The 15,577-nt window shown below is 41.8% G+C and overlaps 1 protein-coding gene across 5 annotated transcripts in view; it reads right to left on the bottom strand.

Moving 5' to 3' along the window:
* The window catches only part of MGAT5B (alpha-1,6-mannosylglycoprotein 6-beta-N-acetylglucosaminyltransferase B), a 293,322-nt gene that overhangs the window by 115,699 nt on the left and 162,046 nt on the right, over positions 1–15,577 (bottom strand). For all 5 annotated transcript variants that reach the window (XM_040330121.1, XM_040330118.1, XM_040330117.1 and 2 more), the window contains exons 4-5: positions 7,270–7,417; positions 2,101–2,210 (exon numbers count right to left, since the gene is read on the bottom strand). In XM_040330121.1, the coding sequence (XP_040186055.1) occupies positions 2,101–2,210; positions 7,270–7,417 (258 nt within the window). The remainder of the gene's footprint in view (positions 1–2,100; positions 2,211–7,269; positions 7,418–15,577) is intronic.

Here is a 15,577-nt window from a genome sequence, read left to right as displayed (position 1 = left end):
TATGGCCATGTGCCCATACTAAGTCAAAGACATTAATCTAATATGGCCATGTTACCCATACTGGATCAATAATATTGACCTTATATGGTCATGTGCCCATACGGGGCCATAAACATAATATGGCCATGTACCCGTATTAGATTAATGGCATCACAAGCATCCCTGTCCCTTTGTGCACATAAATCTCCCACTGGAGCTTATTGGCACAGCAATGATATCCAACTCCTGGGTTCTAAATTACTTGGGTTTTGAAGCCCAAGGCTGAGCCCAAACTCATCACTACTCTGCAAGAAGAGAACTGTCAGCTTAGAGCAGTGATGGCGAACCTTGGCCCCACAGATGTTTTGGAACTACGGGCCAGATCCACAAAGAGCCGCCGTAACTTAAATATTCTGATTTAAGTTACACTGCCGCAAAATTTCTACCTAAGTGCCCGATCCACAAAGCACTTGGCTGTGTAACTTAAATCCGGCCGGCGCAAGGCGTTCCCAATTCAAATGGGGCGAGTCCCATTTAAATTAGGCATGCTCCCGCGCCGGACGTACTGCGCATGCTCGTGACGTAATTTTCCCGATGGGCATAGCGCGAAATTACGTTACGCCGTGTTTTGTGAATCGCGCCGGGTAAAAAAAGTTGCGTCGGGAAAAAAAAAAAAGATACGGCGGGGAAAAAAAAATCAGCGCCGCTGCAAAGAAGGGTCTACTTTTACAAGGTGTAAACAGTTTACACTTTGTAAAAGCAGCCCTAATTTTACGATTGCAACGTAAGTATTTACGGAGATTTCACGAAGCTAAACCGCTTCGTGGATCTCGGTAAGTGCTCATTTGCATACGCGAAGCAGCATTTCGACTCGAAATGCCCCCAGCGGCGGATGCGGTACTGCATGTGTAAGGGACTTACACTGCCGGATCTTCTGCCTGCCTTTTGAGGATCTGGCCCTACATTTCCCATGATGCTCATGCACTTTTCAGTGTAAATACACAAAAAAATCCACTGGCGCTAGACAGGGATAGTAGAATTCCTAATGTAAACGTTGTTACTGATATGTAGGGTGTGGAGAAGATAGTCCAGGGCTGCGAGAATCATGGTACCCGGAAGTACCAAAGAAACAGAAAACACACCAAAAAGCCATGGTTATCATAATAAACCAAACATTTTTTTGGGAGAAAACAAAAGTTTCAGATAAAATGTTTAGGAAAAAAATCTATTTATTAAAGATGAACTTCACATATGTAATAAAAAGTCCGTATGGGGATGGCAAAGCTATGTAAGCTGTATAAACAAATGTAGACTCCGCAGCCAGCTCTTCAAATCACTTTTTTCACCCTACCACCTGCCCTGAAGGTACTGTTATTGTCATTTCCATCTGATGATATGTTCACTGAACCTGTGAGGTTTTAACCCCGTGCACTTGATGGTAGCTGGCTGCGGAGTCCACATTTGTTTATACAGCTTACATAGCTTTGCCATCCCCATACGGACTTTTTATTACATATCTGGAGTTCATCTTTAATAAATGGATTTTTTTCCTAAACATTTTATCTGAAACTTTTGTTTTCTCCCAAAAAAATGTTTGGTTTATTATGAACTGTAGATAACCATGAGCACTCTTCAGTGTAGTTGAGCATCATGGGAAATGTAGTTCCAAAACATCTGGTGTGCCAAGGTTAGCCATCACTGGTCTAGAGCCTGTGGACTGCTGGTTGGCTGTGTGCTGGCAGGTAGGTGAGATCAAACTATTGCACGGCCTCCAGCTTCTGCAGTGCACACTGCTTTGACGTGGAGTAAGGGGCTGCAGAGCCATGCATGGCCCATGACTTTCATTAACAAATAAATTGACTTGCTTGCATTGCTAGTTAGGGTTTAGGTATAGTTTAATTTAGCTTTGTAAATAAAGTGAGGCTCTTTTTACCAATCATGTGTACAGGAATGAAAAAAACACCAATCTAATATCTACATGACTGAAGTATTGAAGTAAATACAGGTTTACTGTAAACAATTAACCAAACAAGAAGTTATTTTGATAAGAGAAATTCACTACTCCTTTCGTAAATTAACCCCGTGATCTCAATTAGGTTATCTAGCAGTACTCAGTCTCACCTTTTCCTCTTAGGAGGCTGTTCCGCAGGATCTGATCTACTTTGACTGCAATGTCAGAAACATTCTGAGCAATTGCTTGAATCTTCTCCATTAGACTCCCTGGCTGCAAACTGCAAGACACAACACTTCCAGTGACACACTAGATAGGCAGTAATGCACGTTAGCTTTCCTAAACATACAGACATAAAAGATATAAAAAGCAACAATCATGGAAAATGAAAACAAAGACTAACTGCGTAAAGGAAAGTACCCAACAGCAATCAGATTTCAGTTTACTGATTCATTTTGATTGGTTGTAATAGGCTACTACACGCTACACCAAAGTTGACCTATGTTGTGGGCCAACTATGGGACTGTACAATATGACTTTTCGACTTAAAGTGTTAAGCCCTGTACACACGATCGGTTCGTCTGATGAAAACGGACCGATGGTTTTTTATCCATCGGAGAAAAAAAATAGAACCTGTTTAAAAAAAATTCTTATGGTTAAAAAACTGATAGAAAAAAACGATCATCTGTGGGGAAATCCGTCGGTCAAAAATCCATGCATACTCAGAATCAAGTCGACGCATGCTCGGAAGCATTGAACTTCATTTTTCTCAGCACGTCATAGTGTTTTACGTCACCGCATTGGACACGATCGGATTTTTAACTGATGGAGTGTAGGCAAGACTGATGAAAGTCAGCTTCATCGTATATCCGTTGAAAAAATGTATGGGATTAGATTCCATCAGATATCCGATCGTGTGTACGAGGCTTTACTAAACCCACAACAGTAAAATCACTCTGTATATACAGTAAAGCACGCTTGGTTTACTCACTGTGGAACCTAAGGGGTTAATCCTCCACATTGTGTAAAAAGACCGATTTTGTCTTCTCTGACTCTCCCCTTTTTTTTACTGTCCCCTATCCATCTGTGGATAGTACAGAGCTTAATGCCGCGTACACTTGACCGTTATTTATGTCATGCAAAAAAACAACGTTTTTCTCGACGTGATTTGTCGTGATTCCTCTCAAGCCTGCCTTGCATACAGACTTCCGCGGAAAAAAAATGCTCGAGCAAAGCGCAGTGATGTACAACACGTACAATGGCACTATAAAGGGGAAGTTCCATTCGAATGGCGCCACCCTTTGGGCTGCTTTTGCTAATTTCTTGCTTCTGAGCATGCACGTTTTTTTCCCCTTGTTAAAGCGTACACACGACGTGAAAAACGACAAGAAAAAATTGAGCAGGTTCTAAAAAAAAATCTAGTTGAGAAAAATGCTCTGGAGCATACACACGACCAATTTAAATTTTTTTATTTTTCTCGTCATGAAAAACCGGCGTGTGTACGCGGCATTAGTGGCACAAATGCTCAATTTAGTGTTTATTGCTAGAGAGTTGTTTTTGCCGTGAGGGTGCATGCGATCAGCAAAGAGCCAATCAGCACTGTCCAGACAGATTGTTAGGGGTCATGCAGCCTCATAGGACAGTCAGAGGAGAATCAGAACTCCTACAAGCTTTAACCAACCACTGATAGAAGCCATACAACTGCTATATGCTGATAATGAGAAAAGGTATTTAGCAGTTTATAGTCACTAAAATAATTGCATTCCCATGTTCCGTGTACTGTGGGAGACCAGATATAGTGAATGCAGTGTCCTGTGGTTGCTCCCAACCCCTTGAGTGCTACCTGTTCCTATACTTATCTCCAATTCAACGATCTCCACTATGTAGTCCTGCTCCAAGTTGAACAGACTTTCTTCTGAAAAAAACTGCTTTGTATGGCGTATGTGTACCACAGCTACATTAATTCTTATGGAGAAACCATACACTGAGTGGCCTCTAGAGGACACCATGAGTATGGCTTTCACATTGAAATGTATGGGGCAAAAGAGCGCATGTGCAATATGAAACAGTCATTTTTAGATGAAAGACTGTGCAGCTCAAAGCTGGGCCACATAGTGAAAACAAGCATAACATCAGGTAGGCAGTAGTCAGGGGCTTGGAGGTAACAAAGTGAGAATAAAAAAAGTAAAAATTTAATTTTTAACCACTTAAGCCCCGGACCAATATGCAGCCTAAAGACCCAAGGTGTTTTTACAGTTCGGGACTGCGTCGCTTTAACAGACAATTGCGCGGTCGTGCGACGTGGCTCCCAAACAAAATTGGCGTCCTTTTTTCCCCACAAATAGAGCGTTCTTTTGGTGGTATTTGATCACATCTGCGGTTTTTAGTTTTTGCGCTATAAACAAAAATAGAGCGACAATTTTGAAAAAAAAGCAATATTTTTTACTTTTTGCTGTAATAAATATCCCCCAAAAACATATATAAAAACATTTTTTTTCCTCAGTTTAGGCCGATACGTATTCTTCTACCTATTTTTAGTAAAAAAAATCGCAATAAGCGTTTATCGATTGGTTTGCGCAAAATTTATAGTGTTTACAAAATAGGGGATAGTTTTATTGCATTTTTATTATTTTTTTTTTTTTTACTACTAATGGCGGCGATCAGCAATTTTTTTCGTGACTGCGACATTATGGCGGACACTTCGGACAATTTTGACACATTTTTGGGACCATTGTCATTTTCACAGCAAAAAATGCATTTAAATTGCATTCTTTATTGTGAAAATGACAGTTGCAGTTTGGGAGTTAACCACAGGTGGCGCTGTAGGAGTTAGGGTGCACCTAGTATGTGTTTACAACTGTTTGGGGGTGTGGCTGTAGGAATGACGTCATCGATCGTGTCTTCCCTATAAAGGGAATGACGCGATCGATGCGCCGCCATAGTGAAGGACGGGGAAGCCGTGTTTACACGCGGCTCTCCCCGTTCTTCAGCTCCGGGGAGCGATCGCGACGGAGCGGCTATAAACAAATAGCCGCGCCGTGGTCCCGGATCGCTCCCCGAGCGGACCCGACCTCCGCATGTAGCGGGGGGGGTCCCGATCGGACCCCCCACCCGCTAATAGGCGAGGACGTACGTGTACGCCCATGTGCCTGTACGTGCCATATTGTGGACGTATATGTACATGCGGGGGTCGGGAACTGGTTAATTATAATGCTGAAGGAGGTTGGAAGAACCAGGGAAGGTACAAGATTAGACATCAACCCTGTTAACCCCCTTGGCGGTAAACCCGAGCGTGACTCGGGGTTGGTTTTCAATGTTAGGATCGGTAACCCCGAGTCACGCTCGGGGTGGACGTGCAGAGTGTGCAGCGGCGCGGCTTACCTTCTCGCTGGATCCACAGGCAAGTTACTTACCTTGTTCCTGGATCCAGCGATGCCACTCCGCTGTGTTACACTATTGTATGTAAAAAATACACACCCCCTTGTCCCTAGTGGTCTCCCCAGTGCCCTACATGTACTTTTATAAAATAAAAAATGTTCTTTCTGCCTAAAAACTGTAGATTGTCCAAAAGTGTCCCTTTATGTCAAAAATGGTTTTAGATCAGCTAGAAAACAGCGATATTAAATTATAATCACTTGCAGAAATGTGCGATAGCGATTTGTGGGGAAATTCGTCATAAAAAAAAAAAATAATGACTGCGACAATTCTGCAACTGAGCAAATTTCAGTGATTTTGCGGTGGCGTAGTGTATCTTAGATACGCTGCGCCCAGCGTATTAATGCACCCAGGTACGTGGATCTACCCCAACATGTTTATTATTTAAGAAAAAAATTGGAGCTTTGGAATCACTTTAATTTACAGCTACAAAACGAAAAGTTTCAAAGGTTTCAACAGTTTCAACTCTTAAAAGGATCTACTGGCCATGTTAACTTGTGGCTCAACTGCCTGTTTTTTCCACCCCCTGGCTGCCCATGTACACAAGGCCTTACTACATTTTGAATTGGCTATTTCTCCAGCAATCAGTTTGGATCTTCTATTTGCAGTCTCTAGGATTACCTAAACCTTCCTTCAATACAAAATCTTTCTTTTCAGAGTTAGATAAGGAAAGGTGCATGGAGTTTGTCCCATATGGTTCTTCTGATTGCTCTAAGGCCCCATTCACACCTAGGCGTTTTTACGCCTGAAGCGCACTGCTCACAAACGCCAGAGGGGAGAATTAACATTATTCCCTATGGTGACTGTTCACACCTGAACGCCTGAACGCCCAAACGCCTGTCGCGCGAAGCTCAAACAAGTCCCGGACCTTTTTTTGTCGCGCGAATCGCGCGACAGCGGCGTTTGAGCGTTTTTTTTTTCCCATAGAAAGTAATGGGAAACGCGCGTATTGAGCGTATCGCGCGACAACGGGCGTTTGCTATGGGCGTTTCGTCGCTTTAATCAATAGAACTTGTCGCCCATGCAGAAGATTAAAAAAAATCTACCAACATAGCAACAAGTGATGAAAAGATGATAATTTTTCCTATTGGCTAAAATAAGAAACGCCGAAGTACAAAAACGTCGCACGACGCTGTATGCAAACGCGCAAATAAGCATGAATACGCGCGAAAAAAAACGCCCGAAAAAACGACCGAACGCCCTACGCTCAGGTGTGAATGCAGCCTAAGAATCTGGAAATACTGTATCTGCTTTCATTAGCTGAATACAAACACAACACATCCAACACAAAATATGCTGATTGCATAACACTATTCTGCTTTTACAGATGAGAAGCACTTGTTTTAATGAGTTTACTTGTCTATGATTTATGGTAAACCACATTTTTGTACCATGTTCGCTCTTTATCACACGTATTTAAGCTGGTATAAATGATGTAATAGGGCATTCATTTTTTTTTCTTGCTGCCGATATAGAATTCTAGAACATCAAGCAAATGGTAGTAGACAGCTTACTTCAAAATCTTGTGTTTAAAGATCATATTTTTTAGAACTGTCTGCCTTTACTCTAAAGGCAGACAGTTCTAAAAAATATGATCTAAAAAGTTTCAATCATTTTTTGTCTATTAAGTAAATGAGTCTAGACAAGCCCCAACATGCTTTGCTGCTGTGCCATAAAATTCAGCATTGCATAGTATGGCACAAAACTGTCAGGACTAGGACACAATCACTGCACATTGTCACTGGCATGATGTCAGATTATATGTATATCTTCTAGTTGTTCTCTCGAAGATTTCTGATCTTCCACCTTTTCCGTATTATAGCGTGAGGAACTAAATAGAAATATGATGAACTGATGTTTTAAGAATTTAATACATGGTGAGCACTAGTGATGGGATTACAGACCTGTCCAAAGTGAAGTGCCCGTTGTCTTCTGCCCTTCGCGACTCACTAGCATTTTCTAGTCGTGCTAAGATGTCCATCCTCCTCACCAGGGTCTCCAAGATGTCATTCATCCTCCTCAGAGCTCCTCTTGACTCTCCCAAGCCTAGAACTGAAAAAAAGAGCACCAACATCTTTAAAAAGATAAATGGGGCAAGTGCAATGATAAAAATAAATATTTCACAAAATGTATGCTTTAAATTCAAAGATTAAATGTGTTACTCACTCAGGTTTATCACTTTGTTACCGAAAGATACAATGCTAATACCAAGAGTGTGGTATCTACCTTCCTGTCTCACCTCTATTGTTATGTGAATATGTTCAATAGCTGCTTTAATGGATATTATAATGGGCAGTGTGAATCGTAACCTCTTCTTGCTGCCATAATGCAGTGGCAGGGCGGGCCGTAATGCCCAGTCATCGCACATATGTGTCAATAGGGGTCCAAGGTTCTGGGCCAAGAGTACTCACTGCGCCTTCCCAGCACACTAACAGCTCTTGGTCCCTTTGATCTTGAGACTGCGGGACAGACTCACAACTATTTGACCACGATGAGGGCCAATCATAGCAATCACGTGATTGGGACACCACCTCCGCCTCCTGTTAAGACTCACTTTAAAGGTGGGGAAGGGGTTAAAAATAACCTGTACTCTGGAATATCAGCCTAAAAAAGTCAAGCAGAGGAAGAAGGACTAGTCACCAGGATTTCCTGTCCCATTTTAGGGGGGTTCTGTCTTGTTCTAAAAAAATGTTCTGAAGCTTCTTTGGAGCAATTGCGGTGTGTAGGGCTGCCCTATGTGTGATGAGTGAAAATGCTCCAAAATGCCCCCCCCCCCTTAAAAAAAATAAAACAAAAAAAATACAAGTTCCTGCTATGCAGAGAAGTTTACGGGGCTTGACAGCTGAGTTTTTCTTACCACTCCCTCCTCCTATGTACTTGAAAAAGATGGCCATAAACTGTGCAATCTAATTGTATATTGTGTACTTAGTGAGAAGGGTGATCACTGATTGATTGCATTTCATAAAAAAAAGTGCAGCTGGTAATGGGTGGGGAGGTAAGGAGGGTGGATAATGCAGGGTGTATGCTAATGAGGTGAGCTGGTCAACTCCTTCCTGTGTCATGACCTCTAGTCTGATCAGGAAGTTAGACATTACAAATAGATACATCTGGAAACATGAATGGGGACAAGTAAAGTAATTGTATGTAGATTTAATGGAAAGTGTTGATATTTTTGCAAAGAAAAGTACCTGAATGCTATATTGGTACATTGGAGAGCGGGAATTTATAAGAGAAAAAAAAGCGAACAAAGGTGAACTTATCCTTTAGTTAAAAGTGAATCTGCAGCAGAGAAAGATCAGGTAAACACCCTTGTGTTGTGTTGTGTGGCATAATTCTCCCCTACGCTTCAATGGTCACATGTCTTTTGCTGTCATCAAGTACAATGCAGGGCCCATAGCCCAACAATGGATGTGGGGACGCCATGGCACAGTCCACAAGCCGGAATGTAGAGAAGAAGAGAAGAGCGCTGGCTTCTGGGGGAGAAGAGTATGAGGCAAGTAAAACTTCTTACAATGAGCATTTAACCCTTGCAGCGTTGCAGCGGGGGGGCATCCCCACTGCAAGGAAGGATTTTGGTTTTTCCCTGGAGATAGGCTTTAAGGTGGAATAGATGCTGAAAGGGTGTAGGAGTGCAGCTGCCGACAGAGGAAGTGAATGGGGAGAGGTAAGGAAAGATGGGGGTGTTCATATAATAATTTCTGACCTGGAAGACCAGGAAATGATATGCTTAGGGTAGAGAAGTGTCTTCATATTCCATATAAATATGATCATTTGCAATGACAGCAACTCAATATTAGCTAGCAGCAATGTTTGCCTGAAAGAAAATGATGACAGTACCTATTTCAAATTCTAAAGCCTTAAGGGAACATCTGCTGTGTGAGTGCTTGTTTGGACCAGAGAGATTTATTAACCAGCTGCACAGCTACATCCTCTACACACAGAGTGACAATATTCTGCTCAGTGAGCTAACTAAAGCACCAGGAAAAAATCTATTTTTCAGTGTCAATCCTCCCTCAATAAAGTCTCTGGAGCAATCACGTATGTGCCCTTACCTTGGTGGACTCATCCCAAAGGCAATGCAAGTCTAGCTTGGAGATTTTGGATCAGCTGTGGTCAGCATAGATATTTCTAAGAAAGTATTTCAGCACCAGTTCTTGGTTATATGACAGCAGCAAAATGTCCAACAATTGTACAATATCTGTATCAGGTCTCAAGTTCTGTGGGAACGCATGGGAACGGAGTTCCTGCACTTTTTTCACAGCAGGAACTCAGTTCCCTTTGCAAGACTAGAGTAGCCGAGCTGCCCAAGCCAATCCTTCACTAAGCGACGATGCTCAGCTCGAGTCACTGTCAGGGGCAGGCGTACCTTAGTAATCCTTTATGTTACTGGCCGCTTCCTGTATATGGATTCATTGGGTAGTGTGCGGGTATTCCGTCACTTCCTCGATGCCGCAATGTCTCCTGGGAGCTTTTGTCATTGTTCCCAGGAGACATTGCGGAGGTCTGCCATGAGTTATCGCGGGATTTAGAAAGAACTTGCGGTTTAGTAATTATGCATATGAGCGTATTATTTTTATTTTTTTGGTGGATGAGTGGATCTTGGGTGGGAGTTCCCACACTTTTTCCCCTGGGACTTGACCCCTGACCATTGGCTGAAGAAGGAACCAATTTGCAGTTACGAAACGCGTCCCTTTCTGATGACACACTTCCGTTTGCATTCCATGCTGGTTTTTGTCCCTCTTCCGCTGACGTCATTTCCAGGCTCCATACTCCACACTGACTCAGACAGCGTTATTGTGTCTCCAGAGTCTGCAGTGTCCACCGGCTGTTGTTTCCTGGATCCTACTCTAAGTTTTACATACTGGGACCTTCTTGCAAATATAGGAACATCACCTGGATACACTTACTTCACGCTCCTTTTCATATTCTATCTTGTAAGTGTTTTTTAATCCTCTTGGGTATATTAAAAAGTTTTTATTTCTGCACTTAGAGGCGCCTTTTTTTGGTTTTCTCCCTGGTGTTGTGACTGCCAGCATGGAGCTGTCCACATCGATAAGGGAGAAGATAAATAGAAGGCACCCACTTTCATCCCTTCTCTTGGATTTGGTGACCAAAAGAGCACTGTGGCCCCTGCGATGATGTCACAGGGACTAGTTGAAGGATTTTCCAGGATTTGCATTAAAGGTATTTAACATACAGTATTTGTACCTAAAACAGTCATCATCTCAATACCCAGATTTGTATATGGAGTATCAGAACTCTGAGCAAATTGGGGCTCTAATGCACTGCAAAGTGCTTGTCAATGCTAAAATATGCTTACAGGAGGGAAAGCAAGGGGATGACCTCATCAAAAAGCTGCTGATCTTTCACTGTCAAACTTCATTTTTTATTATGATCAGATGTGGGAGCACTTATACAATGATTTCGGGGAAGAGGTTTGATAAACTGAGCAGGTGCAGGATGACTGCAACTAGTGTAAGTTAGGGCCTATACTGTATAACTAGCATCAAATGGAGATTCTGACTTTTACTAGCCTACTAGGGACATCCCTTAAAATACCTGACATTTTTTTTTTAACTCCCATTATACATACATTTTTTTCTTTAGTATTTTCTATAATACATTGACTTCTACTTTTCTACTTTTTCTACTTCTACTACAGTTCCTTCTTCTTCTTCCTCAATGTTCTTATTCCTGGACAGCACGTAATGATGTGTGAATGCCAAACTGGGAGTAGTGTGAACCCACACATTATGGTGTGCCCCCAGGGGTCATCTCCATAATGACTTGGTGTCAAAGGAACCTGGTTTGACCCACATTAAATGCTATTCAACCTGGACGACTGGTGGCATTTTGTGTTGAGGAGAGGTACTGCAGGGACAGACTGGTCTTTTTATTTTTGTTTTAGATAACGAGGCAGAGCTGACACAACATAATCCCATCATAGATACCTCCATGAGTTAGCCAAGTTAACCAACAGACAGAAACAATAGGTGACTCAATGAGCTTAATTAACAATGGGAATGCACACAATGAGAGATACCTATTTAACAATAAACACATAACAAACCCCAGACCCACCTCAGACTATCCTAGCAACAGTTTATGGACAAACTCCTACAATATTCCAGCAGTCTAAAAAGGTAGAATTTATTTATCTTCATAGATTTCTTAAGGGATATTGCTGATAAATATTTCTGTCCCAAGCAAAGGAGCCTCTTCAACCCAGTCTGCAGTAGGGCCATCATATTTTCTTTGATCATTAACCTGTGCAGGATTATTATTACACCTTTCCATCCACTCCAGAAGGGAAGCTTTATTGTCCTTATTCAGATAAGTAATCCAAGCTTCGCTCTCAGCGTCCATTAGGTTGTTGTCCATCATTACAGAATGATTTTCTCTTTCCATGGGCCATAATCAGTGGGTAGGAGCCTTGCCTCTAATCCTCTCCAAAAAAAAACTGTCCTGGTTGGGTCTGTCACACAGGGGTAAGGACAGGTTGATCCATATGACTAAGCTTCGTTGGGTGGAGTGAAATGCATTGGGGGTGTGGCCTGGTTGGAGCCCGGGCTGAGGCTGTCATGCATCTTATTTTGCAGAGATGTTCTACTTCCAAGACATTTCTCTTGTCCCATTAGGGACAGGTTGGGGTTTAAGTTCAGCGTTAAAGGCTAAGCTAAGATAATTTATTTTTGTTTTATTAGGTTTTAAAATATGATTATGGTTGAATGTTAGAACAGGAAATGTTGAGATACGTCTCCAACAGAGATACAGACTAGAAACAAAAACACATTTTAAGTAGAATGAGGAAGGGTTAGAACTTCAGGCAATATATTTTATTGCAGTTTGTGACAAATGCATCCCCTACTGCTTGTTCTGGTATCACAGGGACAAGGAACTGTGTCAGGATAAAACTAGAATGCCTAACTATCGTTGCATATTTTCTCATAGAGTAAACATGTAGCTGGTGCTGGCTTACTATGGATCAATGAACTCTAGTCACATGTGGGGCCAAATTTGTCAAGCTCTAGTGAATGTTACACTTGTGTCTATGGCTATTGCATGTGTGCAGTCAACGGGAAAAGAAAAGGAATAAAAATATCACTGGAGGATAACACATTGCAGGTATATAAAAAAGAAAAAGGGTGGATTTATCCATGTTGCATGGCTAACACTTACAAAAATATTTCATTTCCACCCAGGAACGGTGTGCGGAAAAGACCTAAGACACGTAGGGGAGCGCATTAAAAAGACACAGTGCTTTACAATGCACTTTCTCTGTCTAAAGACCCATTAATCTGAATAATCCATAAGTGCTCGCTATGGCCAATAAACTCTTACTAGTATGCAAAATGACATGGTGACAAAGGACGGCAGAGCTGTTTGGGACACAGAACCCTTTTGCTGTCTGCGAGGTGACATAATGACACAGCCAGCACTCATACATTAAACATGTAGCTGTGTGTATAATTATTACTCTCGGCTTGGATTGTGCTGCAGGATTTGTTGCAGTCTCCTCATCGCTCCCTGTCCCCGGGGGCCCTGTCGTTCCTCATGAGTTGGGGAGGGAGAGATTGCTGGAGGGGTTTATAAAGTTGTCTTTGATTCCAATTCTCAACAGCTCCCAGAACAGTTTAAGCTGCTGTGGCAATATCCCCCCTCCTTCCCAGCCTGAAGATTTCATTATGTGAGCAGCCGAGTATGCCAATGAAAAAAATCTGAGCACAGCAAAACTGGTAATGTTCACATGCACATAGTTCCCATTCAAAACAGCCTGTGTCCACACTGACGGTATACGCTCAGCTGGGTATATGTCTTATGAAATATTTGTGTTTTTTTGAGCATACGTCTGTACATCCTGAATTTTTTACACCCGGCAATGATATCCAATGAAAAAAGAGAAAATATTTTGTGCTTACTGCAACAATATGTGTACAGAGCTGCACCTATAAAACATCAGAATACTAGATGTTAGATCTAAATACATACACATATAATAGGTGAACCTTAACCCAACAATGGCCTCTTACCAATTGAACTGGATCCACATATCAGAGATCAAACATGCATGTTCATCAATGACCATCCAAGCATCCATTCATGGTGAAAGGAATCCACCAGCCTCAGGCTCCAAGATTGGACCAGACAGCATCTATACTAATAGAGGGGAACAGAGGCCACACTTAGCGTAAAACCCCAAAATAATTTAAAAATGATTTAAGTGAGCATGGATGCTGTCTGGTTTAATCTTGGAGCTTGAGGCTGGTGGGGTCCTTTCACCATGTATGGATGCCTACATGGTCACTGATGATAATGCGTGTTTGATCTCTGTTATGGGAGTCCAGTTAATCTGGTAAGAGGCCATTGTTGTCTCTGGTGGAGGGCACAAAGTACAACACTGGATCGGTGGATGGCTGATTGTTTCACTGACTGTTTGAATTTTATTTTTTTAACTCTTTCTTGTTTCATGAATTATGCTGAAGAGTATCAAATCACAGAAATGTATGGGAGCTGCGGTGGCTCAACGCAATTGGCACTGCGCTGATAAGCCATTCACCTCTGCAGCTAGGGGTTCGGATTCTGGTCTCGGCTACATGTGAATTGAGTTTGGTGGTCTCAGCCCGGCTCCCGGTGGGTGTGCTATGCGAGGTAAGCCTGCGCTTAGTACGCCCACCCCCCTGCCACAAAAACCACCACACTTACACGCACTCGAAATTGGGTTAACATGCACGCACTTTGACCACGCGGTCTCTAAAAAGAGAGGCGAAGGACTAACGGGGCTGGTTGAGCGGGCTAGATCCTCTCACTCCTTTATAGGGAGTCCCTCTGCCCCGTTGGGCTTCAAAGTGGAGCAGGTAGGGCGGGCTGTGTGGGAGGACCCCCTCACACACCCGCCATTGCCACTCGGGGCATGGAGAAAGGTGGCAGATTGCCTCTGGGGGAGGCCTGCCTACTCCCAACTCCTGCAGTCCGGCTCCTCTCTTGAGTACACGCACAAAAATACACTTAAAAAAAAAATCACAGAAATGTGAATGTCTTTTCACATAATCTGATCTTTGGACTTTATTTGGATTGATGCAAACCTATTATAATTAAATTCAATAGGAGCCTAAAGCGACAATAAACAATGGGCTTTATTCACAAAGCAGTATCTTACCGCATCTGAGTATGCGGCAAGATACAGCAGAGCGTTTTTCAAAAAATGTTTGGCATTCACTAAAAAATGCTACTAAAACACTGCATGCGCTATTTTATGAAGTGCCATTTTAGTAGTGAAAGCCTGCAGTAATTTACTGTCGGCAGTAGCCAGTGTCCTTAAAAAATGGTGTACATAACTGGTTGTTAAGGAGCGGGTGGCTACCACGTCCTTAACAATCGATGAGTCATCAGCTGTCAGTGGGGTTACTCGCTGACTAAAAAAAATAACCATGATATATGCTTTGTCTGTTATTATGTTCATGAAAATTATTTGCTTGCTTACCTCCTCAAAAACAATGCAGTTACTGTATAATATAATATCCTTAATTGTGCGTAATCACCCTTTGTGATAACAATAAAGTTAAATGAAACAAAAAAAGGGGAATAGTGTAAAAAAAAGGGCTTTTGAAGCATCACCGATTTACAATTTTAGGTACTGTTTTTTTTCTCGCAAAATCACGGGAATGCGCAATTTTAAATCTTGACATGTTTGGTATCTATTTATTCAATTCATTGTGCTTGTGTGCACTAAAATGTATCTAATTAAAAAATGGATCTGTATTTTTTTCATGAAAATTTGCGTTGATAAAGGGCTGGGCAAATATTGTGTAACATAAAAATTTGCAAAAGCCATCATTTTATTCTCCAGAGCCTCTGCTTTTAGAAAATGTTTAATGTTTGGAGGTTCTTAGTACCGTAAGTTTCTAGCAAAAAAATGCTTTTAACATGTATATTAAAAAAAAAAAGTCAAGATTGCACCGAACAGCAAGCATCTGAATCTGTGGCCAAACTATTAATATTTATATATTTACATACTCCTAAAATAAGGATAAATCTAATCACAACACTTTTTCATAAAAGTTCCGTTAATTTCAAATGTGATTTTCATTTATTTAATTTATCTTCTATCCCCCCCATGTCCTCAGCAGGTATTTTAAAACAGGCAGAGAGGAAGGCGAGTAAAACATGTGAAATAGACCCTAAAGCTCCACCTGCTGGCTGCATATAACAATA

This window comes from Rana temporaria, chromosome 12, assembly GCF_905171775.1.
Source record: "Rana temporaria chromosome 12, aRanTem1.1, whole genome shotgun sequence".
In the NCBI taxonomy this organism is placed as follows: domain Eukaryota; kingdom Metazoa; phylum Chordata; class Amphibia; order Anura; family Ranidae; genus Rana; species Rana temporaria.
This window is presented reverse-complemented; position numbering and strand designations above follow the sequence as displayed.